Raw genomic sequence first — 27435 nt, forward strand, 5'->3', positions numbered from 1 at the left:
TAGATTATTTTATTACTATTATTATTAAAGTGATTCAATGATAAAAACAAATTCAAAGAAAAATGTGATGAAAGTCAAACGGAGCGCTCTGAGGCACCGTCCGGAGGGAGACAAGAGCGGAACAAAAAGTTCCACCTAAAATACTACTCCTGCCTCTCAGTGACGTCATTTCACATTTCTGTTAGACAGAATACTTTAACAATAATTAATAATATATATAGATAAATAAATATTTTTCATACACACAAATGTAAATAATTAAAGACAGCGGTGGGAAGTAACTAAGTACTACTTTTAATCAAGTATTGTAAGTTCTTAGGTATTTGTACTTTACTCGAGCATTTAAATATTTTTTGCTACTTTTTTACTCCATTTTATTCATGCGACAGCTGATATTCATCTTTAGATCCGCAGAAAACTGAACAGAGTTATATTTATAATAATTATAAATTTAAATGTACTTTGTACTGTGTAACTCCACTACAGAGAGGTTCAGTACGAATATCATAATAATAATAAAGATGATAATAATAGTAATAATAATATATTCAATTGATACAGCGCTTTTCTAGACACTCAAAGACGCTTAACAGAAAATAAATAGAGAAAATTAAAAATAATTAAATAGAAATATACTGGCTAATGATCTCTCGCCATCGCTGGTTTCAGAAATATCTTTCTGATCACACCCAAACTGCAGTTCTGTCAGAATCTCAGATCATCTTCAGCTCAGAGAGAAAGCTTTAAAGTATAAAAAGTATCTCCACTCTCCCATAAACAGAATAATATAATATGATAGAATGATTTGACAGCGAAATGAGACATTCTGCATCATAGGAATGTTCCGTTTCGATGCTTTAGGTAGATGTCTGTGTTAGTTTTCTGGTTTCTGTTTTTCCGCTCAGAGTGAGATATCTCTCCGTCCTTTCTCTGTTTAAGATCTCTGCTCCGGACCGGAAGCCCGCCGGAAGTGCGTTGTTTTGTTTCGTTGTCAGCAACAGTTGCTGTTTGCAGATTTTTGTCGCTTTGACTTAAAATTTTCTGTGTTTTTCTCTTTCTGTCGCGCCTTTCTGTTTCTGACGGAACATTTTAACTTAACGAGCGTGACTTTCCCGCCGTGTGTTCGGAGTTTCAGCGAGTTTTACCGCCGGAAGACGCATCGGAGCGGGAACTTTAAACATGCTAACAGCTAGCAGCCTGCGGCTAGCAGCTAGTGGCTAACAGCGACAGAACGTTAACAAAATTAATATCGTCATGCAGGAATATCCTCTCAGTCCGGATCAGTCCGCCTGCAGTTCAGACACCGGGGACGTTTTGATCCGGTCCACTCGGGTTCTCCTCCAGGACCGGAGATTCGGACCCGGGCCGGTCCAGATCACCGTCCAGAAGCTGCGTCCGCCTCCCGCCCAGCCTCCTCTGGCCGGGCAGCAGCAGCGGAGCTCCGGGGCAGAGAAACAGCGGCCGAAGCCCCGACAGAAGCCGGACAGCGCAGCTCCTCAGCGGGCAGCAGGACGAGGTCCACCCGGTGAGACTCTTCGCTCCCCCCGATCTCTGAGACTCTCAGTCCGGATACTGACAGCTGCAGTCCAGAGAGACAGACTGTTATAAAACCAGTGATGGAGAGAGAATATTACTCACTATATTTATATTTACTCAATATATTTATATTTACTCAGTATATTTATATTTACGGAAAAAATGAGCTAAAAAGAACAATAATTGGAGATTTTCAAACGTCTACTTCTCCGGCATAACACACACACACACACACACACACACACACACACACACACACAGAGGTAACTTTATGTTATTTTAGTTACACACTCCTCCATATACACATGTTTCACCCATACACATTCTTTTTGAGTTTGAAAGGTCATAGGTTGCTGTATAAATAAATACTTGAAAAGGAATGCTTGTTGTCGGTGTGCTCCTTGTATATAATAGGTGTATATAATTGTTTGTAATCTCTGAAGAATCTCATAGTGTACACACACCGGCAGTAGCCCCCGTGGCCCTTTCAGATTTTCCCCAGAGGAAATTTTCTAGTTTTAGTTACTTAACAGTTTTAAACCATTAAAACTAAATATAATCAATAATAAATTGATTTATTATAATTCATGATATAAAATGAGCTACTTTTTTACAGCTTCAACATTAAACTGATGAACTCATTAATGCAGAGAACTAATACTGTCTGTCTGTCTGTGCAGACAGGCTGAAGGAGAACAGAGAGCCTGGAGGATTAGTGAGCTGCTTCACTCCTTCGGTTATTATAATTCATTCATTATTTATTTTGATATAAATTTTAAATAAAAGCTGTAAAGTGTGACTGAATAATTTGTTCGGATCTGTTTCTTCTGCAGCTTTCAACCGAGACGACTCCCAACAGGAACTTCTCTGCTGGGACGCACGGCGAGCATCAGCCAGGTGAGAGGATCTATCTATCTATCTATCTATCCATCTATCTATCCATCTATCCATCTATCCATCTATCCATCCAGAGTTCAGTGAGATTCTCTGAATAATTGTGATCAGATGTTGTTATTGATTATTGATGCATTGATAGTTTATCAGTGCTGACATCATCACTGTGGTGACATCATCTCCCTCAGGTCCTGACCTCCTGACATGGCGGTTTGCAGCCGGAGGTCACGGCGCAGTGCTCGCTGCTCTGAAACAACGGTGAGAGTTCCAGTGTTCAACAGGATTTCACTGTTTCATATCTAGCAAGAACTGTTTTCCTCCTTAGATTTATTTAACTTTATTCTGAAATCCAAATATCAAGCATTGGGATATTTTACTTTAAAAACACTCACTGGCAGTCTGCCCTCAGGTCTCACAGCGCCCCTCACAGGAGGGAGGTCAGAGTGCAGCTGCTGGACCCAGGACCCCTTCAGACCGGCTCCCAGCCCAATCCTGCTCCTGGTCCAGGTCCTGGTCCTCAGACCGGCTCCCAGCAAGCAGTGGGTGTGGCGGGGGTCCAGACGGACGCCAGCAGCGAGCCAGCAGCTGCAGCCACCACCGTTGCTGCTGCTCCAATCATCAAGGTGATCAGAGTCACGACAAACAATTCACATCTGTTTAAATGTAACTGTGTCGAAAGTTCAACATCTGGACAAAATACATGAAAAAAGTCGGTGTGTGTCTGTGTCTGTGTCTGTGTCTGTGTGTGTGTACAGGCTCAGTCAGATCTAGAGGTTTGTGTGTCTCAGCTGACTGAAGGAGTTCAGAAGCTGCTGCAGGCTGACAGGTAACACATGCACACACACACACACACACACACACACACTAACACACACACACACACACAGCAAGTGACATCACTGTGTGTTCTATCAGGGAAGGCGTGGACAGGGGGTGTGGTCTGAGTCAGCAGAGGCTGCAGCAGCTGGAGACGCTGCAGAGCCAACAGCTGCAGCTGCAGGTAAACTCACTGCTCACCTGTGTGTAACGTGTTACCTGCTGAGTGTGTGTGGACTGTCTGGCTGCTCATTGGCTCCCCTCTCCTCCAATCAGAGCCAGCTGATGGAGTCGGCCTTCAGGATGGTGTCAGGCCACGCCCCCCTGATGTCTGACCTCACAGCTGCAGGTCACACAGCCTGTCTGCAGGTCACTCACCTGGGCGCTGCAGGTAACAGCAACGTTCAGATTCATTATTCTGACTTTTCAGCTGATCGTCCTACAATATATCCATGAATAATAACTCCTGAAGCTCAACATGTGTGTGTGTGTGTGTGTAGCTGTGTGTGTGTCTCTCTGTGTGAAGCTGTGTGTGGGTGTGTGTGTGTGTGTGTGTGTGTGTGTGTAGCTGTGTGGTGTGACCAGCAGGTGGCGGCGTCTCATCACATCATCACTGTTCAGATGTGCTGTTGCCATGGAAACGCCATGCCTCAGCCCAGACTGATGCAGCAGAAAGTGTGTGTGTGTGTGTGTGTGTGAGAGAGACTAACATCATCACATGAAGAACGTTGGGCTCATTGAATCCACAAGAGTCTCAGCTTTCCAGTCAGACCAGATTTATGCAGCTCACAGACTGTTTAGGGACCCTGGGATGCACAAAGATTCACACACAACAACACATTTACTGACTGTTATCAGCAGAGAGTCATATTTGGAGGTCAGAGGTCACGTTGGTGTCCACTGTCCCCAAAGAGCTGCTGTCTTATCATAAAACCTTATTAAACAACATTTAATGTTATTGTACATTATACAAACAATGTATCACACTGTCAGACAATTATATTAATGATAACTGAGAAAGTAAGGAATAAACAGGTAAATAAACATTATCACTGTTCACTCTCAGTCAACTACTGACTCTTAAAACAAACATTTCTGCTTTACATGTCTTTATATGTAGAAGCGTCTTAATAACAGCAGAAACTGATAACATCACTCAGCAAAACACAAACATTTAAATGTGGTTAAATGATAAATTAATGTTTGTCTTTTTCTCGTCAGAAAACGTTTTCAGCTGCCCATCACCCGCTGCCATGGAGACCGGCCCTGTTTCTATGGCAACACCCCGCCATGACCGTCGGCCGGAGCGAACCAGGTGACACATAAACACACATACACACACTCAGACAGCGAGGCTGAAGCTGGCAGGCGTGTTACCATGGAAACACAGTCATATCCATCAGAGGCGCGCTCTGTGTGTGTGTGTGCATGTGTCAGATTTTCCCATCATGCATCAGAGCGCTCCATGTCCTCACAGGTTCAGAGACAAAAAGCATCCAATCAAAGCAAGGGGGGGGGGGGGTGAAACCTGCCTAGCAACACACAGCTGTGATTTCACCGCAGCTCCATGTGATCAATCAATGTATTGATTATTGACATAAAACAAATAAAATTATTTTATTAATGTGATGGCTGGAAGCTGCTTTATTAAACAAATTACCTTATTAAAATCCATCATATGTTCACTCATCCCAGGAATAAAAACAGATCCAATTAATAATAATAATATTAAAATCAATTAAAAATAAATCACTAAATACCAGTCTGTGTTCTGTATCAGAACATGGAATATTAATTTCACTACATCAGTAACAATTTAAATGTGAAAATAAAATTGTTATATGACACAGATTCTAAATCATTTATTATTATTATTTATATTTTATTCCTCCATAATCTGTTCTCTAAAACCAGTTTAATACATTATATTTAAAGACAGACGAGCGTGATCACACGAGAGATCTAAACCAAAATCTTTTCACAATTAAATGAAACCATCTTGTGAAATAGAATATAATAATGGACACATAATGAACGTTGATGTAAACAGCTGGAGGAACTCAAACAGTTACATGATGAGGAGGAGGAGAAAGAGAAGAAGAGGAGGAAAAGAGGAGTAAGAGAAAGAGGAGAGGAGGGCAACAAGTGTCGTCATCAGTCTCTGAGGAGCTGCAGTGACGTCACTTACTCTACCAGGTGGCATTCCTCGAGAAGAGGAGGGGGAGGAGTGAGTGTGTGAGTGAATTCCTCCGCTCTTCAGTGAGGCGGGAGAAGGAGCACCCCCCCCCCCCCCTCCTCCTTTTCTCTGCAGCAGGAGGAACAATAACCTGGCGGGCGGCGGAGGAGTCACTGCAGCCTGTCGGTGCTCCTCTCCGGTTCTTTGTGCAGCAGCTGCGGGAGGAGGCCCGCAGGGAGCCGGGCTGAGGCGTCATGTCCTCCCCGCAGGTCTCCTCGTCCCGCAGACAGTCCTGTTACCTGTGCGACCTGCCCCGCATGCCGTGGGCCATGATCTGGGATTTCACCGAGCCCGTGTGCCGCGGCTGCGTCAACTACGAGGGCGCGGACCGGATAGAGTTCGTGATCGAGACGGCCCGCCACCTGAAGCGGGCTCACGGCTTCCAGGAGGGCCGGTCCCCCGCCAGCGGACCGCCGCCCCCGCCGCAGCAGCAGCCCAGCGGGGCGAAGAGCCAGGCGAGCTTACTGAGCGGGAAGGAGCCGCTGAACCACCACCACCACCAGCCGGACGGACTGGGGAAGTCCCAGCAGCCCGGGATGGACCGGTATTCGGCTCGGTTCGACTACAGCAGCCGGCTGCCCAACGGGATCAACGGCTTTAAACCGGACGACGGACCACCCGAACTGAACCGGCAGAGCCCGAACTCCCGGAGCCGGAGCCACGGCGGGCTGGTGTCGGCACCGGGACAGATGACCGTCCCGCCGAACCTGCTGCCTCAAACTCTCCCGCATGGCTTGGCGGGCAGAACCGCCCCGCAGAGCGCCCTGCCCGGCCAGGGGGGGCTGACGGAGCACGGGGGGAAGCGGCCCGCCTCGGTGTCCAGCACGGACCAGGAGCGGGAGCTGAAGGAGAAGCAGCGGAACGTGGAGGTTCTGGCCGAGCTCAGCGACAGCCTCCGGAACCGACAGGAGGACTGGACCGGCAAGCCGAAGCCGGTGCGGGACACGCTGCTCGCCCTGTCCGCCTGCACGCCCTTCGACGTCCGCTTCAAGAAGGACCACGGGCTGGTGGGCCGCGTGTTCGCCTTCGACGCCGTGTCCAAACCGGGTCTGGAGCACGAGCTGAAGATCTTCATTGAGTACCCGAGCGGCTCCGGGACCGTGTTCTCCAGCGCCTCCGGGGTGGCCAAGCAGATGTACCAGGACTGCATGAAGGACTTCGGCCGGGCTCTGTCCTCCGGGTTCAAGTACCTGGAGTACGAGAGGAAGCACGGCTCCGGGGACTGGCGGCTGCTGGGGGACCTGCTGCCGGAGCCGCTGCGCTTCTTTAAGGAGGGGCTGGGGGGCGACCTGCTGCCGCAGCCACACACCGACAGCAGCTGCCCGCTGCTGCCCCCCGCCTTGCTGCTGCCCGGCCGGGCTCTGGCCTCCGGCAGCGGGGGCGGCGGCTCCAGGGCCGGCGTGAGGAAGAGGAAAGCCTCCCCGGAGCCGGACTGTGAGGGCGGGCTGAAGCTGGAGGAGCAGAGGCAGCAGTGGATCAGCAGCCAGACCGAGGCCCTGAAGCTGTCCATGGCTGCGGGCTCTTTCACCGGGCCGCCGCCGCCGCTCGGCCTCGGACAGCCCGGCCTGCCCCCCGGCCGCGCCACGCCCCCGGAGCCCGCCGCCCCGCCGCACAACGGACAGTCCCCCATGGCCGCGCTCATGTCGGTCGCGGACACGCTCGGGAACGCGCACTCCCCCAACAAGGACCGGGACTCGGTGCACTCCACCACCTCCTCCTCCAGACACACAACCAGCAGCCCGGTGTCCCCCGCCTCCGTGTCCGGCCAGAGGCGCCTCTCGTCCCGCAACGGAGACCTCGGGATGTCCTCGGCGCCGCAGTCCGCGGGCGGCATGGACCAGGTGCACGCGCAGAGCGTGCCCGACTCCCCCATGGCAAACAGCGGACCCCTGTGCTGCACCATCTGCCACGAGCGGCTGGAGGACACGCACTTCGTGCAGTGTCCCTCCATCCCCAACCACAAGTTCTGCTTCCCCTGCTCCAGAGAGAGCATCAAGGCCCAGGGCGCCTCCGGGGAGGTGTACTGTCCCAGTGGGGACAAGTGTCCCCTGGTCGGCTCCAACGTGCCCTGGGCCTTCATGCAGGGGGAGATAGCCACCATCCTGGCTGGAGACGTGAAGGTAAAGAAGGAGAGAGACCCCTGAGGAGGAGGAGGAGGAGGAGGAGGAGAAACAGTCTGTCAGCGGAGATAATCTTAATATCTGATGCTGATGGAGAATTATGATCAATAATGATCCAGTAATCAAAGGTTGAAGCAGAAATATGAATGAGGTCAGAACGTAAACTGATATATTCCACCATCATTTAGTTTAAATGAGTCATTCCTAGTTTCTGTAACTTTATTATTACTGATGGATATTTGATATTAATAATTCATCTATCTGATGATGATGAGCTGATGAGTCCAGACTAAAAACAGTTTAATATTTTCTGACATCAGGACAAGAGATCGGATTTATTAAATAACATTTCAAATAATCATTATTTTTCTTATCAATTATCATTTTGTCAATAATATGTCAGAAAATATTAAAACTGTGTAAATATTGTGTAAATTCACACAGTCCAACAATCAAAATAATTCTCTTAATTATCACATCTGACAATGCATCAATTTCTCACATTAGAAAGCATGAAAACAACAAATATTTCTTATTTTTAAAGCTAAAAAATGACTAAAATGATTATTTGATGATTAAAATATTTTCCTGTCCTTCATGAGTTTATATGTTTCATAAATCAGAAGTTCTTCCGAGCAGGAACGTGTTTGTTATTAAAGATTATGTTTACAGACAGGATGTTTATTAAACATTCAAAATAAAAGCCTGAGGACATTTCTGATATTAAACGTGTTTCTGTCTGAAGAGACGCTGAACGTAAAAGAGTTTAGTTTAGTTTATTAAATTAAAGAATTGTTAGAAGAATGAAACTAATACATATGTTCATCTTTAATAAACAGAGTGAGGAATTATAGAAACCGTGTTTAATATGAAGCCGTCAGCTTCATGTCTCCATTAGACAGTTGAGACTCACGTCCAATAGAAACAAGCACAAATTCTCCATGATCCAAAGCTGAGTACTCTGTCTGTCCTCAGTGTCCTTTATAGAGACATCAGCTCAGAAACAGTTTCTGCCGCCGTGCTGCTGGACACACGTCTGTCCTGCAGCCCGTTGGTTTAAACCTCAGCTCTGACTGAACTGTCCTCAGATCGTCCTCACACTTGAATAACATCAGACATTATTCAGAAGATGATTGAGATTAATTAATAGGTGGAATATGAGCATGTAAACACTCTGACAGAGACACTTTACTGTCTGATCCAGTGTGAGATACAGTGGACTCAGAAACTCAGACATCACAAACATGATCGATAAGGTTTCAAAAATAATACGACCGAAAATAATTCATTGTTTTGATCAGATTCATTGGAATCATTCAAGTTGTAAACGTGAGAATAGTAATTTAAAGGGAACCAATAATCCATGTTTACAGACATCAGCAGACTGTGTGTCTGATTAATAACTATCATTAATTACCGTTTCTTCAGTTATTAGAGAAATGATCCACATTCTGATATCCTGCTGACAGATTTTATTTCCACATAAAAGCAGGATTATTAGACTCATTAATAATCAGCAGGTAATTTATTAGAGCGATAAACTTTCTGTTTGAAATCTGAACAGACATCAGGAATATGATTGAATGTCATTTAAAACAGTCCAAACTTGAAATGTATGTTGTTTATATTTTCTGATTATACAGGTGCATCTCAATAAATTAGAATATCTAAAAAAGTTTTTTTATGTCAGTTATTAAATTTCAATTCAAAAAGGTGAAATAACACATTATATATATATATATATATATATTACACACAGAATAAAACATTTCATGTCTTCATTGATTTAATTTTAATTTCTTCTAATTATAATGATTATGGCTAACATTTAATGAAGATCTAAAATTCAGTATCGCAAAAAAATTTAATATTACAAAAGACCAATTTTAAAAAGTCTGTTTAAAATGGAAATGTTGGCCTCTGAAAAGTATGTCCATCTATATGACTCACTACTTGGTTCTCTTGAACTACTGGAAATGGACTTTTCCATCATATTCTAATTTATTGAGATGATCTTGTATGTGTTGATATGAATGTAGAGCGTGATCCTCTGTGTGTCAACGTACTGCTCTCCTCTTCTAAAGGACTCAATAATAATATCAGTATGAATATGATGAGATGCTGAGCTGAGAGCCGACTGGAAGCTTGAACACTAACAAACTTGTTGTTTGTGTCTAAATGTTGATCAGTGAGTCAAAGTAATGATCAGGTCATAGAGCTTGAAGTTTATACAGAGAACATTAATTTAAGCTTATTCGAAGTATGCACAGGAAATAAAATGTCCAAAAGCAATCTAAAGAAAAGAAAAGACAAGTTGTAATTGTTTATCCATCGTTAATAATAAAACATGTTGTAGTTTTGAATGGGAGCAGTAAGTGTGAGTCTCCGCTGACAGACCAACAGACTGATGATTGAACAGAGAGTGTGGACCTTTATGAATATTCTGGTGTTGAGCCGTGGGCGTGGCAGTGTCGTGGCGGTGACGGAGGTGTGATGTCGTGTTCTTCATCATCACGCCTTCTGTGTCTGTACAAAGTTTTTATTTTTTATACCACTTTTAAACTATTTATCTGATTTTTTGTCTTAGAATGTTTTTTGACTTTTTAATATTTTTTTTTGCTGTAATGGATTTTTTTTTTTCATTTAAAAGTATTCATTTTTTTTTTATTTTTCTTACCTCAATAAACGAGTGAGCCTTCCTGTCTGTGTTTGTATGATTCATTCTCCAGAGGAAATCATTGATCTTGTACCGTGCCTTCAGATCAGCCCGTTGTAAAAATTAAACCATTGGTATGAGCCGTTTCTCTTCATTTCTCACTGAAAGCAACTTAAGTTTGTTTCACAGAACCTAAACATGGTGAATTCTGGGTAAACGGTTTGGATCAGCGGGTCTCAACCTGAGGGTCAGGAGGTCATATCTGTGGGTCGCCAGAAAATACACAAAATATTAAATGTCAGTTTTTACAAGTTTTTACAGTTTCATGTTTTATTCACTGTTTGGTTTGTAAATCAGCTCTGAGACGGTTCTGTTCTGTTTGGTTCTGAGAGACAACCTGAAGCTCATTGGACAAACTAATGTCACATGTTAAAACTAAACTGCATTATCTGCGGTATCTTCAGTAGTATTATCGGTAGTACTATCTGTAGTATCGTCAGTAATATTATCTGTAGTATAATTGGTAGTATTATCTGTGGTATTATCTGTAGTTTCGGTAGTATCGTCAGTTATATTATCGGTAGTATTATCTGTAGCATTATCAGTAGTATTATCTGTTGTATTATCGGTAGTATTATCTGTGGTGTTATCGGTATGATTATCTGTAGCATTATATATAGTAATGTCAGTAGTATTATCTGTAGTATTATATAAAGTAATGTCAGTAGTATATATAGCAATGTCAGTAGTATCATCTATAGTAATATATATAGTAATGTTAGTAGTATTATATTACATAATGCTACTAACATTACTATATATATATCTATATATTACTATATACATCTATAGTAATATATATAGTAATGTTAGTAGTATTATATTATATAATACTACTAACATTACTATATATATATCTATATATATTACTATATATATCTATAGTAATATATATAGTAATGTTAGTAGTATTATATTATATAATACTACTAACATTACCATATATATTACTATAGATGATACTACTGACATTACTATATATAATATACAGTAATGTCAGTAGTATTATTTGTAGTATTATATAGTTATGTCAGTAGTGTTGTATGTAGTAATGTCAGTAGTATTATATTAAGTAATGTCAGGAGTACTATATAAAGTAATGTCAGGAGTACTATATAAAGTAATGTCAGGAGTACTATATAAAGTAATGTCAGTAGTATTGTATATAGTACTGTCAGTAGTAATATATATAGTAATGTCAGTAGTGTTGTATGTAGTAATGTCAGTAGTATTATATAAATTAATGTCAGTAGTATTATATGTAGTAATGTCAGTAGTACTATATAAAGTAATGTCAGTAGTATTGTATATACTAATGTCAGTAGTAATATATAGTAATGTCAGTAGTATTACATATAGTAATGTCAGTAGTAGTATGTAAAAATAATGTCAGTAGTATTATATATAGTAATGTCAGTAGTATTCACAGCAGTTTTGGTTTCTTGCTGCATTGCAGATTTTTCTCTTTAAGCATCACTGTGTGTGTGTGTGTGTGTGTGTGTGTGTGTGTGTGTGTGTGTGTGTGTGTGTGTGTGTGTGTGTGTGTGTGTGTGTGTGTGTGTGTGTGTGTGTGTGTGTGTGTGTGTGTGTGTGTGTGTGTGTGTGTGTGTGTGTGTGTGTGTTGGTTAAGGTGCCCTTGGCTCAGTGCAGCAGCTCACAGTATGCATGCTAATATGCACCCACCCACCCACACACACACTGTGGGGACGGTGGTTGCTAAGGAGACTATAACGCCTGTGCGCACGTTTGTCTCAATAATTATTGACATTTTGACAAATTTTGAGTTTAACAGCTGCTTTGCTTCACAATTCAAGCAGTCCATGTATTACCAAGAAAACCAATGAGACAGTTTACTCTATTTTCAAGTCTACATGTGCACACTTTAAGGTGTCTGAAGTGTTGTCTTTAGCACAATAACACACACGCGTTAACGGCTGTAACGTGTGTACGCCTATAACAGTATATAAGGGACTGTACCATTGCTCAGGCGCCAAACTAAGGAAGAGGCTGTGCGCATTTACGCATGGGGTCCACTGGATCATCAGGACCTGACAGTTATTCATTTTCTATGTTCTGTAGCATATCTTCACAGATCAGCTGTTACACACGGTCTCAGGTTAATACGGGATTGTTTATAAGAAAACATAACTTATAGATGAACCCCAACAGAGCTGTCAGGATATTTTTATTTTTAAGTAGCTGAAATTATTTTAATTATCCCTTTCACCCTTGCTATCATTAAATATCAATTTGATATCATTTAAACCTTAAGAGAGAGAGAGAGAGATACTATCTCGTACGTACCAGATAAACTTTACATTTTTCCAGCCAAAACCTGAGGCTTAATTAGGCTGTTTTGAGGGATGTACCTGAAGCACGATACAAAGGGAAGTGAAAGTCAGCAAAATGCAGCATAAACAAAATGTTTTACCTTATTAGTTAACTACAAATGTCTGTAAAACATACTGGGACTGTGCCTAGGTGTCGAATTGGGGTAAACAGCGTAGATATAAGGTCTGATGGAATCATATTGTGAAGAGACTGCGTTGTCCACATGACTACTTAACATTCAGCAGTGACAGCGATTATGGTGTCTGCAGGTAGGTAAACCTACCTAATAGCAAGTTAAGTACACACCTGGGTATTGTTTGTACATTACAGCTGATGCGTAATGAACTGTATGTCCACGTGCATAAAATTACTCATGAAGCTGGGAACTGGCTGTGAGCGTCACACTTGACTACCTTAGCTGTGACGTTGATTCATCGCTGTGTGTGTAGACTTGAAGTAGCATAAATTACATTACATGTCATTTAGCAGACGCTTTTGTCCAATGCGACTTACAATAAGTGCATTCAACCTGAAGGTACTAGACATAGACCACAGGAATCAAGTAAGTAATAAACTGTCTCATCGATCTCTCTTGGTAATACATGGACTGCTTGAATTGTGAAGCGAAGCAGCTGTTAAACTCAAAATTCATCATAAAGTAAATAATTATTTGTACACTGAGACGAGCGTGCTCACAAGCGTCTGCTACGTTCGGTCATGGCATGGCACGAATGACCCCTCGCTATTTGGTTTCCACAAACACTACACAGCGTTTCCTGTACGCTCATGTAGAATTGTACTTAACAGTCACGCATGGTCTTCATGTCACGTATTTGAGGCGTAGTTAACCCGTCACGCAGCCGCTACGCAGCCGTCATGTAGGCGTATGTGCAACAACACGTGTGGAGCGTCTGCGCGCCGCCTACGTGATGCTCGTCTGTCCATTAAAAGCGAATGGAATTTACACGCGCACGTTAGATATTTGATGTCATCGCATAGGCGCTGTACACGCGTTTTAGTATAGTTTGCTAGCATAAAATGCCCCTCCATAAGGAGATGCAACAGTATCTCATATGTAATGTAATATATAATCTGTCTGTCTGTCTCTCCCTCTCTTTCTGTCTGTCTCTCTCTGTCTGTCTCTCTGTCTGTCTCTCTTCGTCTCTGTCTGTCTGTCTTTCTGTCTGCTTCTTCTTTGTCGCTGTGCAGGAGTGCTGCTGTTACCATGGTTGCCAGCCTCCATCAGTTACTACGGATACTTTAATGTGATTATTAAACAATAAAGATTATAAGGGCCACGGGGCAATCGCACCGAGCACTGGCCCCTACAGCAATAGCTCAATACAAGGAGCACACCTACAACAAGCATTCCTTTTCAAGTATTTATTTATACAGCAACCTATGCCCTTTAACCTCAAAATGTGTGTGTGTGTGTGTGTGTGTGTGTGTGTGTGTGTTTGAAACATGTGTGTCTGGAGGATACAAAGCCCCGAGCACTATTGTTATACTGTGGATTTTTTCTTCTTCCTCTTCCGGATGCAATTTCGTCCCGCTACTAGTTCTACAACTCTTAGAGTTGCAGGACAAATTATATATAAAAACGTGCGGTTTGATTGGGATTGGTGTGCTATTACTTTTCTCTACAGAATACAAATTTTTCGTGACGGGAGTCTCAAAAAACTGCCAAAAATTTTGCATTGAAGTGAATGGGACGACCGTAAAAAAAATGAGCGAAAAAGAACAATAATTGGAGATTTTTAAACGTCTACTTCTCCGGCATAATTTCACCTATAGACTCCATTTAAACTTTAAACAGTAGACACAACTCTTGTGTATCGGTGTATTATTCCAAGTTTCGATAGGTCATATAGCTTTTTATCAATCCCTGTTCAATGACCATGATCATTTTTGAAGAAATTCTTAGATTTTAATGGGTGTTTAATGCATGGAATGTTTGTGTTACAGTGTGTGACATCATCGCCAGAGTGTAGAGGAAATTCTCAAAAATTTTATTTGAAAACTGCGCTCCAGGCCGCAAATTCCACTCTACAGAAATAATTTATACATAGAAACGTAGGAAGATTTGTCAATCCTCTGGTAAAGCTGTCAGAGTTAAAGTTTGGGCGTAGGACGCACAGATGCGCCACCAACACGCACCAACAGCCTCATTGGCTCCCATATAAAAAATGCAGGAAGAAATTCCAGTCTGTCCACCTCTGGCTACTGTCACTGTTCCGGTACCTTCTACAGGTGGCAGTTAATTCTGTTTGCTCTGCTCTGATTGCCTTTGATCTTTGCTGTGATTGCCTTTGATGTGATTACAGTAACAGGTACATGCACACACACATGTGCGTAAGCGCGCACACTCCTCCAGATACACATGCTTCACACACACACACACACACACACACACACACACACACACACATTTTGAGGTTAAAGGGCATAGGTTGCTGTATATATAAATACTTGAAAAGGATGTGCTCCTTGTATATTATATAGCATTATAACATTACTAGTAGTAATTGTTTGAAATTTCTAAAGAATCTCATCATAGTGTACACACACCGGCAGTAGCCCCCCTGGCCCTTTCAGAATTTCCCCAGAGGAAATTTTCTAGTTTAAATCTCAGATGCTGTAGGTGACCGTGTGTGTGTGTGTGTGTGTGTGTGTGTGTGTGTGTGTGTGTGTGTGTGTGTGTGTGTGTGTCAGCCCCCCCTTCCCCCCTACTTCCTCCTGCTGCAGCATCCAATCAGAGCTCAGATGTTCTGTCATCTGATTGGTCGAACCAACAGGTTTATAGTCCACATTGTAATCCATAAGGAAGCGAGGAGATAGGAAATCTTCTCTCCTCCATCAGCTCACTGTCACCATGGGAAACTGATGCGTTGCCTAGTAACAGCAGCTGAGAGATGATGGAGCAGGAGGTTAAACACACACTGTGTCCTCTGATTGACTCCAGACGTAGCAGACTCAGGAAACATCAGACGTGTGTGTGTGTGTGTGTGTGTGTGTGTGTGTGTGTGTGTGTGTGTGTGTGTGTACAGTATGTGGACAGTCATGCTCGTTAATATGTCAGCAGACAGTTGCCGGATTTTATTTTAACTTCAAGGCTGATGAGTGCTGCTCTGTTTAAACAGCCTCTCCTGTCCTCTCCTCTCTGCTCTGTGCAAACAGCTGATTGTTAGGCACATTTTACATGTGTTTGTCACACATGTTAAGGGAGCGTTGGAAACAAAATTTCTGACAATAATTTCTGATTTGGTGGATTATTTATGTAAATGACTTGCTGTGTCTCAGCTGTGACTTGTTGTGACTCAACTGTGACTTGACTGTGACTCACTGTGTCTCAGCTGTGACTCGACTGTGACTCGCTGTGACTCGGCTGTGACTCGATTGTGACTCGCTGTGACTTGCTGTGACTCAACTGTGACTCGCTGTGTCTCAGCTGTGACACAACTGTGACTCGCTGTGACTTGACTGTGACTCGCTGTGACTCGGCTCTTTTCTGTTTCAGAGGCGAGTCGTATAGGAGAGGTGCTCCCAGTGTTTCCACTGCAACCTGGCCAGCTGCAGAGAGTTACCTGCGCTCTTCAGCCAATCACAGTCAGGCAGCAGCGAGGAGAGCCAATGAGGCGGTGCTGAAGGTGAGCGGTCAGCTGGCTGTAAAACATCTTCAAATCCTTGTTTTTTTTCTTAAGTCTGAATGACTTCCTGTTTGTCCAACAGCAACAAGACTCTCAGAAAACCTCCAGACCAGATCCAGACCCTCAGCAGGCCCACCAGAACCAGCACCAGCCCCATCAGAACCAGTCCCATCAGAACCAGTCCCATCCAGACCTCCACCAGGACCACCACCAGTCCCATCAGAACCACCAACAGTCCCATCAGAACCAGTCCTATCAGAAGCTGTCCCATACAGACCACCACCAATCCCACCAAAACCAGTCCCTTACAGACCACCACCAGTCCTACCAAAACCAGTCCCATCAGAACCACCCTCAGTCCCAGCTCCCCCAGTGGTCCCAGTCCATTCTGGTCCAGAGGCCTGTGGTTTCGTCCATGCTGGAGGAGGCAGGTCGGGTTCTCCGTCAGGTTCAGAGACAGAAGAAGGTTCTGGAGGAAAACCTGGAGTCTCTCCTGAGAGCCAGAACCGGAGAGGTCCTGCACTGCCAGCTGGACGCGCTGGCTGCTAACAGGTAGCTAATGCTAACTGGCTGCTAACAGGTAGCTAATGCTAACTGACTGCTAACAGGTAGCTAATGCAACCTGCCTGGCTGCTAACAGGTAGCTAAAGCAACCTGGCTGGGTGCTTACAGGTAGCTAATGCTACCTGACTGGCTGCTAACAGGTAGCTAATGCTGACTGGCTGGCTGCTAACGGCTAGCTAATGCTAAGGTATGAAGAGCTAACAGTTGCTGAAGGCTCACCTCCAGGTTGTGTCCTCTGCAGGGACTGTACGGAAAAGGTTCGGATCAAGAGGACGGTGGACGCCTGGATCAGCACTCTGACCAGAGATGTCGAGGTGAGTCACAGCTGCTCCGCCCTGTGATGTCACGGCGCCCAAAGAGAGTCTTTAGACGTTCAATCAGCAGATATATTTATTTTAACGCCTGAGACTGTCCGAATCTGAAACATTCGGTCTGGACAGGCTGTCTCATTCTTCAAGAGATTCTACCAGACTAACTGAATTTCCCCTCGGGGATAAATAAAGTAATTTTGATTTGATTTGAAAACATCTATGAAATCTACAGGAGGCAAAGATTTGACCACTGAACAGGAAGTAGCTGTTCTCCCATGGCGCCACTCTCCCGTGGCGCCGTTCTCTCGTGGCGCCATCAGCTGAGAGGAAACACATCTGAAGGCAGCACGACCTCCTGTTCTTCTTTTTAATTCTTGTTCATTCTTTTTCTGTCCTAAGGTTGAGATGTCCTCCGAGGACGGCGCTATGACATCACAGAGGGCTGCTGGGAGCTCCGCTCACACAGGTAGAGGCCGGCCAGTGAGCGCGTTCAGAGGAACAGGAAGTAAACCTGCAGCAGGGAGAGGAAGCAGAGGACAAACATCTGCAGACAGACCGGTCAGTCCGTCCACTGGATCCACCTGATCAGGACCTGGTGTTTTAAAAGTAATCTACTCGGATTTTGGATAACGTATTGGATCAAATCTTGAAAATGGGTTCTTCAAAAGAAAAAACGGATTAAGTAATCGGATTAGATAATGTAATCCAATCTTGGTTTTGATCTCGATCAAACCTTTAGTTTGGGTTTTTTTAGAACTTTTTAGTAGGATTGGGATCACTTTGATCCAAATACTCTGGATTATACTGATCCCATCAGAAGGGTGGATTCAGCGTGGATTTCAGGCCCAAAATATAATGAAACTTTAAAATTGTATCAAATAATACTATATTTGGATCAGCAGTATAGCCTACAAGATATCCTATTCATTCATAAGGTTTGAATTTGACTTGTTCATCCATCAGGCTATAGTGATTAGGTAGGCTATAACGTATTCAGCCTTTCAGTATAGGCCTACAGCAAAGTAGAAAGAGTTTGGCCACATAAAATAATCCCCCAAACAGCTGTCAATATTAAACACAAATAATATATTTAATTCTGTCACTAATTAATGTATATTCATCACAATCAAAGATATTTTTGTTTTGTTTTTAGATTATTTTTAGTGATGCATGCAATGAACAAAAAACAGAATAACAAAGCAATGGCATCACTGGTTTTGTAAATCCAAAACAAATCCATATCAAAAATAGTGTCTAACTATTGTGTCCCTTGTTGCTCTTTAAATTTCTATAGTTCTACATTGTGATTTCTATCCTATTTGAGCGCTGGTTATCCAGATTTGGTGATCCTGAAAAGTTTCTATCCGGATATCCAGATTGATCCAATCCGAAACACTGGCTCAAAAGTAAAATGATTACGTGATCATGGAAAGCAAAAAAAAGGATGACCAAATCCAGATCAATTTTATCCGGATTGAACCTTTTGAAAAAACAGGCCTAGGAGACGACTCACCGCTGTGATGTCACTGTTTGCAGGGGGCGGAGCCTGGGTTGATGGAGGCGGGCGGGGAGTCGTACCTGACTCATCTGTACGGCAGAGCGCCGTACGACGGCCTGAGGAGAACCCTGAAGAAGAGTCCGTACCTTAGCTTCAGCTCACCTGCCTCTCCTCCTGGCAAGAAGCACCGCCCCCGGCTTGTGGAGAGTGTCACAGGTGAGGTCGTTCACTGAGTTTATCAAACATAAAGCAACAAAACAACACAAGTTTGTTTATATATCCACCAGGTGTGAAGCTCAAGTCCTGTAAGACTCAGACCTGTTTGGCTCCGCCCCTCACCCAGCATGATGTCACCAGCCCCGCCCACCTGACCCCAGGTGACCAGGCTGACCTCTCAGTGACCCCTGCAGGCTCCGTTCCCATGGCGATCCCACTGGGTCAGTAAACAACATGAATGACTCCATTACCCGGAAACTCCTCAAATAAAGGAAACAAAATAAAAAAATAATAAACTTTAAAATAATCGACAAAATTTTTCTGAAAGTAAAATAAGATAACGTCTTCATGGTGTTGAACTACGCAGGTCGTCCCCGAGTTAACTCTTCGTCTTCCAGGCGTCTCGCTGAGCGTCAGCAGGAAGTGACATCACCACCCACAGCACCTCCCACCTCCAGTGCGGTTGCCGTGGACGACAGAACACCTGAGCTGCAGTCACAGGTAGCTGCTGTTGGCTGATCCTCTATTATCATTATTATTTTTAAAAAAAAGATATATATATATGTATATATATCATTATTATTATTATCATTAGTATTATTATCATTATTATTATTATTCACTTATTCACACTTATCATAAATCTCACTTCATCGGGCAGGCCTCCTCACGGTCCATTTTTAAAAGTAATCTTAAAACCCATTTTTATTTTATTAAGTCGTCACCCATTTTTATTCATTGGCTTTTAACTCAACATGAGCCTTTGCTGTGTTTTAGTTGTTTTTATCTGTTCTTTGTGGTTTTCAAAATTTTTTATATACTTTTATATACTGGTTTTTACCCAGCATGCGACTCGCTCTGTTTTAGTTGTTTTTACTTGTTCTCTGTTCTTATTGTTGGTCTGCCCTGCCATGTAAAGCACTTTAATTTGATCTATTACTATTATTATTTTCATTGTAACTGACAACGTTTTATTTATAGAACTGACAGGTGTGTGTGTGTGTGTGTGTGTGTGTGTGTGTGTGTGACAGGAGGCGGAGCAGCTGGACGCAGGTGGACCTCCTCCTTCTGTTGACATCATCAAGACAAAACATGACGAAGAAGAAAAAGATGATGTTTTCCCCGGAACTGATTTCCTATCTGTTGCTAATGTCATCCAGGTAACCTTCATCTCTCTCCTCCTCCTCCTCCTCCTCCTCGTCATTCTCCTCTTCTCTCTCTCTCTCTCTCTCCTCTTCATCCTCCTCCTCTTTCTCCTCCTCCTCCTCCTCTCTCTCCTCCATCTCTCTCTCCTCCTCCTCCTCCTCCTCCATCTATCTCCTCCATCTCTCTCTCTCTCTCTCTCCTCCTCTCTCTCTCACCTCCTCCTCCTCTCTCCTCCATCTCTCTCTTCCTCCTTACTCTCCTCTTCCTCTTCCTCCTCCTTTCTTCCCTTCTCCTCTCTCTGTCTCTCCTCCTCTCTCTCCTCCTCCTTTTTTGTTGTTGTTTTTACAAAAGGCTTCATAGTTCAACAAATAATAATTTGTTTTACTGTCTAATAGTTATTATTTATTTTTTTTAATTTATTATTATTATAAGTTATTATTACTTCTTTGTCTGTTTTTAATTTCAAAAACATTTTCTGGTTTTTCCTTTAAGTGCACTCCATCACTGTCTCCTCCTCTCTGTGTTCAGCAGGAGGAAGTGAGTGCTGTGGGGGAGGAGGTGCTGGAGCTGGATGGAGGTCCATCTCCTCCTCCAGTCCTGTATCAGGGTCCAGTCTTCCCTCCCCAGGCCCCCTCTGCCCTCCCTGCCCAGGATCAGGCCTCCGTCCTGGGCCTCAACCTGCAGAGACACGCCCTGGAGTACCGCATGGTGGAATGGTGAGGAACTGAACCTGGACTGGGCTGAACTAGACTGGGCTGAACTAGACTGGACTGGACTGGACTGGACTAGTCTGATCTGATCTGGTCTGGACAGGACTAGACTAGACTGGTCTGGTCTGATATGGTCTAGTCTGGTCTGTTCTGGTCTGATGTGGTGTGGTCTGATGTGGTCTGTGCAGGGTAGAGCAGCATCTGATGTCCAGGATGATCTCAGAGATGTACCACCCCCCTCCTTCTGACCCCGCCCAGAACCACTCCAACGACCAATCAGAGTGCGAGCAGCAGAGCACTGCCTCAGACATCGGTGAGCGGACGAGCTGCCGGACCAATCAGAGATCTTCCTGTTCACGTTTTCACATTTGAAAGTTTTTTTGTCTGTGTGTTTATATGTTGTTGTTGTTGTTGTTGTTGTTGTTGTTGTTGTTGTTGTTGTGTCCAGTGGAGGCAGCAGGAGCAGCAGGTCTGCAGCTATTCGTGGAGTCCAACATGTCGGTGGACTCGGCTCTGATCCGACAGCTGGTTCATGAGGTTCTGACAGAGGAAGTGGCTCTGATGCTGGGACAGAGGGATCCAGGACCAGGACCAGGACCAAGACCAGGAGCCCCTCAGGAGGTACAGTGTCTCCAGTCTTCAGTCCGTCTCTGTGTCCTGATGACAAACTGAACCTGCTGCTTCTCTTCCAGGATGAACTGGTTCTGCTCGTTTCGACACCAGAACCCACCCCTCCACCCAGCCCCGCCTCTCCAGAAGAGACCCCGCCCCTGGTCACGCCCCCTCCCTCTGAACCAATCAGCCTGCTGACTGACCAGTCTCCTCAGCCAAACACAGCTCCAGGTTGGTGACACACAGTCCAAACTGTTGACCAGTTAACTTGTTAACTAGTAAAAGACTAGATGCTAATGAGGAGGCAGGGAGAAGTGAACACCAACCAATCAGGACTCAGGATTGTGTCCTGCATGTTGAGCACTAGTTAACCTGTTTACCACGAGTCACTGTGACTAGTTAACCTGTTAAACTGGAGTCACTGTAACTAGTTAACCCGTTAACTGGATTCACTGTGACTAGTTAACCTGTCAACTCAAGTCACTGTGACTAGTTAACCTGTTAACCACGAGTCACAGCGACTAGCTAACCTGTTAACTGGAGTCATTGTGACTAGTTAACCCGTTAATTCAAGTCACATTGACTAGTTGACCTGTCAACTCAAGTCACTGTGACTAGTTAACCTGTTAACCACGAGTCACAGCAACTAGTTAACCTGTCAACTCGAGTCACTGTGACTAGTTAACCTGTTAACTGGAGTCACTGTGACTAGTTTACCCATTAACTCGAGTCACTGTGACTAGTTAACCTGTTAACTCATAGTTGCCGTGTGCAGTTCTAACTCTTCTCCTCTTGTTTAATGAGCTCGATGTGTTGTGACCTCAGAGCCTGTAGCCACGCCCCCCTCCAGCCCAGACCCCGCCCCATCAGCAGGTAGTCCTCCTGCTGTCCATCAGGCCCCTCCGAGCTGGGGAGACGCCGAGCTGCCATTGGACGAGGAGAGACCGGAGGAACAGCAGGACACATGTCCACAGCAGCTGTACGTACAGAGACCGCTCCAGGTGCATTGTGGGAAACCTAGTGTGAGTGTGTCTGACTGAGTGTCTCCTCCTGCAGGGTGATGTCAGTGGCGGAGGAGGAGCCTCCTCTCTCCTCCCCCCTCCCTCCCCACTCCACCCCTCCTGGTCCTGGTCCTGGTCCTGGTCCTGGTCCTGGACCCGGTCCTGGTCTGTCCCCCTCAGAGTCCTCAGAGTCCAGCAGCAGCTCCACCGTGACGTTAGAGACTGAAGCAGCTGTAAGACACATCTCAGAGGGAGAGCTGCTGGTCACTGTCAGCCAGCACGCCACAATGACAGGTAACCCTCATCTTCATCATCTTAATCTTCATCACTCCTCCTTCCTCTTTCAACTAAAGAGAGTTTGAACTTTAATCTGTCTCAGGTCTGATGACCTCATCAAACAGAGTTATTGAAGCACTCTCTCTCTCTCTCTGTCTCTGTCTTGTCTGTCTCTCTCTCTGTTTCTCTGTCTGTCTGTCTCCGTCTGCCTGTCTCTCTGTCTGTCTATCTGTCTCTCTCTCTGCCTGTCTGTCTCTCAGAGGAGGACACAGTCTGCAGTTTCTCCAGCTCTCTCCAGGAGATGGTGAGAAACACTTTGTAGTTTTTCACCTTTGACAGTAGAACTACAGTCTCTGAGCTACTTCCTGTGTGTCTGTGTGCTCACTTCCTGTCCCCCTTGCAGGACTTTGACCCCCCCAGTGAAGGACAGGTCAGAGGTCACGAGCTCCTGCTGACTCTGCTGACAAAGATGGAGCAGAGAGAGAGACAGGTACACACACACACACACACACACACACACACACACACACACAGAGTCATACACAGATACACACACACAGTCATACACAGATACACACATACACACACTCACATACACACTCTTAAACACATATACACACACAGACACTCACACAGACTCTGACCCTTTGACCTCTGGTGACCTCAGGGCTCCTGGGGGCGTGGTCAGGAGGAGGAGATGAGTGTGGGGGAGGTGAGAGACGACCAGACTACTGATCACAGCAGCAGGAGGAGGAGGCGAAGTCAGACCTCACCTGGACAGATCTGTGCAGGTAGGGCTGAGAGCTCAGGTAGGGTGTCTCAGGTGTCCCAGGTGTTCACCGTGTCTCTGCCCCCTGCAGATGGGGCAGACGCCAGCTTTGAATCGACCAATCAGAGCTCGGCTGCTCTGGGCGAGCTGACGGAGGAGCCAGACGGTACGCTGACCTCTGACCACCAGACCTACCCGTCTCTGTGTCCTCCCGTCCCCCAGAACCTCCCACACACAGGTGAGACCAAGCAGTGAGGCATCATAGGAGTTGTAGTCCTCAGTGCTATGCTGGGTCTTTACACAGACTTGAAGGATTAATATTTAACAACAGATATTATTAATATTGCAAATTCAAATGAAACATCATAAAACGTGTTGCTCCATCAATTTTGATGTTTTATTCAAGTTTAACAGAAATGAACTGAAGGAGTTAATGTTCTGTCTGATGTTCATATAAATAATATATAATAAACACAAAACTGATCACATTAAAGTTTGCCTTTGCAGCTGAAAAAATGTATTTAATCACAACATTTGATCCTGATCTGGATCCTGGTTTTGATCCTGATCCTGGTTATGATCCTGGTCCTGATCTCTCTCTGTGTCTGATGGTCTGAGTCTCTCTAAAGTCCGTCCACAGTGTCTGTGTCTGACCAGCAGAGGGGGCCACAGCTCCACTTACTGCCTGCTGCCCTCTGGTTCTCTGTTCCTCTGGTTCTCTGTTCCTCTGATTCTCTGGTTCTGTTCCCCTGGTACTGTTTGTTTCTCTGTTTCTCTGGTTCTTTTCCCCTGGTTCTGGTTCTCTGGTTCTCTGGATCTGTTCCCCTGGTTCTGTTCCTCTGGTTCTGTTCCTCTAGTTCTGTTTCTCTGGTTCTGGTTCTTGTTCTCTGGTTTTATTCATCAGGACATATAATAATAATAATAATAATAATAATAATAACTTTTATTAATAAATTCAAACAGTTACTTTATTAAACAGGGTTCAAATATCAGAAATAATTAGAAAATTTCGAAAGAAATTTTGAGTGTGCTTGACTCTGGCCCGTGACTCTCACCCATACATTATTAGATTACAATTTGAACTGTAGCACTCTTGCCTCACTGCAAGAGGGTAGCCGGTTCGACTCCGGCCTGCGGCTCTTCTGTGTGGAGTTTGCATGTTTTCCCCGTGTCAGCGTGGATTCTCACCGGGTACTCCGGCTTCCTCCCACAGTCCAAAAACATGCACTTCTAAATAGCCCGTAGGTGTGAATGAGAGTGTGAATGGTTGTCTGTCTCTATGTGTCAGCCCTGTGATAGTCTGAGACCTGTCCAGGGTGTACCCTGCCTCTCGCCCAATGTCAGCTGGCCCCCGCGACCCGAGTGCTGATAAGCGGAGATGGATAATGAATGAATGAATGAATGAATTTGAACTGTTTTCAAAATTGAAAAGAGTAGGAAGTCATGTAAGATAATAAACCAGGTGTTGGTGTGGGTGTGTGTGTGTGTCTATCAGTCAGTCCGTTTCTGTGTGTGTCTGTCTGATACTGTCAAAATAAAGAGAAAAAAGTCAAAGTCACGAAAAAAATTGTTGAAGTCACAAGAAAAAAGTCAAAATAACAAGAAAAAAAGTCAAAATGAGAAGAAAAAAGTTGAAGCCACGAAAAAACGTTGAAGCCATGAAAAAAAAGTCAAAGTCAAAATGAGAAAAAAAAGTCAAAATGAGAAGAAAGTCAGAATGAGGAAAAAAGTCAAAATGAGAAAAAAAGTCAAAGTCACGAAAAAAAGTGGAAGTCACTAAAAAAAAAGTCAAAATTAGAAGAAAAAAAAAGGTGAAGCCAGGGAAAAAAAAGTCGAAGCCAGGAAAAAAGTCAAAATTAGAAAAAAAAAGCCGAAGTCACGAGAAACAAGTCAAAATGACGCCAAAATGACGCAGCCACTAATCAGAGCAGAGCAATCAACTGAAATCAACCGCTCCTGTGAAGCCACTGACAGGGAGGGAGAAACAGCAAAATGTTCTCTTCGAACAGAAAGCATTTTTGTCCAAACCATAGCTCCTATCAGTGAACCGACTTCACTTTGAGCATCCTGAGTTCTTCCTGAACGTCTACATGTGTTTTGTAAAGAAAAATGAAGAAATTGTTTTTTTATAGTGATCAGAAGAATCTGGTACCTCTGCTTTCCTCCAGAAATGTTCCCTCCTTTTTTTCGATGAGGCTGTAGGTGTGTGTTGGTGGCACATCTGTGTGTCCTACACCCAAACTATAACTCTGACAGCTTTACAAGTCGAATGTGAGTGGGAAGACAAATTTTCCTACGTTTCTATGTATACATTATTTCTGTAAAGTGGCATTTGCGGCCTCAAGCGCAGTTTCCAAATTTATTTTTTGACAAATTTTTAATATTGGGGGGATCTTTTGCCGTGTTTTTGCCGAATGATTTGCTTTTTCAAGCACACTCAGTAAACAATGAATCAGAAAACATGACGACACAATTATTAAAATATTTGTAAAACATTTAACTGCTGCACACACACACACTGTCTGATGCTGTGTGTGTTTGTGAGCAGCTCCACACTCGTCCAACCACTCTGTCACCACATCTCCTTACATGGTCATGTTCTACTGGCCGAGCTGCTGTGTGTGTGTGTGTGTGTGTGTGTGTGTGTGTGTGTGTGTGTGTGTGTGTGTGTGTGTGTGTGTGTGTGTGTGTGTGTGTGTTCTGTGTATAAATAACGAAACACAAGAATAAAACATTAATAATAATCAGACTTATAATCTGTTTATGACTCGTTCACTGTTTGGTCTTTATAAACTGTTTGTTTGTTTGTTTGTGCAGCAGAGCAGCAGAGAGGAGCCAGGAGAGTGGAGGTCCACTTGCCCTCCATCAGGCAGCAGGAGGAGGTGATGGAGGAGCAGGAGGAGGAGGAGAAGGTGGTGGAGGAGGTCAGTGCAGCCGGTAGCGACTCCTCTACCGACGACTTTTTCTAAAAACAAACATTTGTGTCTCTGACTTCCTGTGACCTTTGACCTCCAGCCTTAATGTGACGATGATGTCATCATAACAGACTGTAAATAAATTATTTTAATAAACTTTTACTTTGAAATGTTTCAGCTGTGATGCTTCTGTGCTGCTGAGCTCACTTTTAGTATTTTAATTATTTTCTCATCAGTTTATTTTATTCTCATTATTTTATTCTCATTATTTTATTCTCATTATTATATTTATTCTTATTTATTTTATTCTCATTCTTTTATTTTATTCTTATTTTATTCTCATTAATTTATTTTATTCTCATTTTTATTATGATTTGTGGTGGTATCTTTCAGAGCTATTCTCTGAAGAGTTTTTATTTAATCTTTTATTTATGTTTTTTGTCTAATCCTGTCCGTCTTAACTGTGGGAACATTAACACACACACACACACGCACACACGCACACACACAGAACAATGCAGAGAGCTGATATCAGCACACACTCAGTGAAGCAGAAACTCAGACACAAATAACACAGACATGGTGCGTGTGTGTGTGTGTGTGTGTGTGTGTGTGTATAAGAGGAGCAGGAAGTGTGATCATCAGTGAAGCAGCAGGAGAGACAGACACATTGCAGCTCCTGCTGATGAGAGCCTGCTGGACTCACTCGTGTGTGTGTGTGTGTGTGTGTGTGTGTGTGTGTGTGTGTGTGTGTGTGTGCGCGGTATTGATCAGCTCTCTGAGTCTTCCTGACGATGGATTTTCTCAGACAGATTTAAAGTGTTCAGCTTTAACGAAGCTCAAAAGACATACACACACATCATCCCATAAATAATAAAAACATGAGAAACAAAGAAAAGAAAAAATGAGACAAAATGTTCATTAAACAGTATATTTATGTTTGATATTACTGTTTAAAACTGATAAGTTACATCAGTTATAACAATAATCTGTTCATCACCTGAACCATCAGACCAGGACTGGAACAAGACCTGGTCCTGGTCTGGTCTGTGACTTGCTGTGACTCTCTTTGACTCGCTGTGACTCTGTTTGACTCGCTGTGATTTGCTGTGACTCTCTCT

The 27435-nt window shown here is 43.9% G+C and overlaps 2 protein-coding genes across 2 annotated transcripts; both read left to right on the top strand.

Moving 5' to 3' along the window:
* The first annotated feature begins 184 nt into the window (after window positions 1-184).
* Window positions 185-26488, top strand: kiaa0586 (KIAA0586 ortholog). The gene is made up of 28 exons (XM_059354029.1): window positions 185-1525; window positions 2217-2272; window positions 2370-2433; window positions 2619-2688; window positions 2840-3053; window positions 3186-3256; window positions 3346-3430; window positions 3523-3637; window positions 4468-4561; window positions 16167-16296; window positions 16379-16848; window positions 17102-17174; window positions 17571-17729; window positions 18708-18885; window positions 18957-19106; window positions 19253-19386; window positions 19917-20045; window positions 20560-20747; window positions 20930-21054; window positions 21190-21362; window positions 21434-21584; window positions 22179-22332; window positions 22410-22648; window positions 22891-22934; window positions 23034-23120; window positions 23298-23421; window positions 23491-23637; window positions 26217-26488. Exons 1-28 carry the CDS (start codon window positions 1255-1257, stop codon window positions 26366-26368), a joined length of 4047 nt encoding a protein of 1348 aa, XP_059210012.1. The 5' UTR covers window positions 185-1254; the 3' UTR covers window positions 26369-26488.
* Window positions 5535-9547, top strand: irf2bpl (interferon regulatory factor 2 binding protein-like). The gene has a single exon (XM_059354031.1). The coding sequence runs from the start codon at window positions 5677-5679 to the stop codon at window positions 7624-7626; it is 1950 nt and encodes a 649-aa protein (XP_059210014.1). The 5' UTR covers window positions 5535-5676; the 3' UTR covers window positions 7627-9547.
* Window positions 26489-27435: the final 947 nt, after the last annotated feature.

This window comes from Centropristis striata, chromosome 16 (genome assembly GCF_030273125.1).
Source record: "Centropristis striata isolate RG_2023a ecotype Rhode Island chromosome 16, C.striata_1.0, whole genome shotgun sequence".
Lineage (NCBI taxonomy): Eukaryota > Metazoa > Chordata > Actinopteri > Perciformes > Serranidae > Centropristis > Centropristis striata.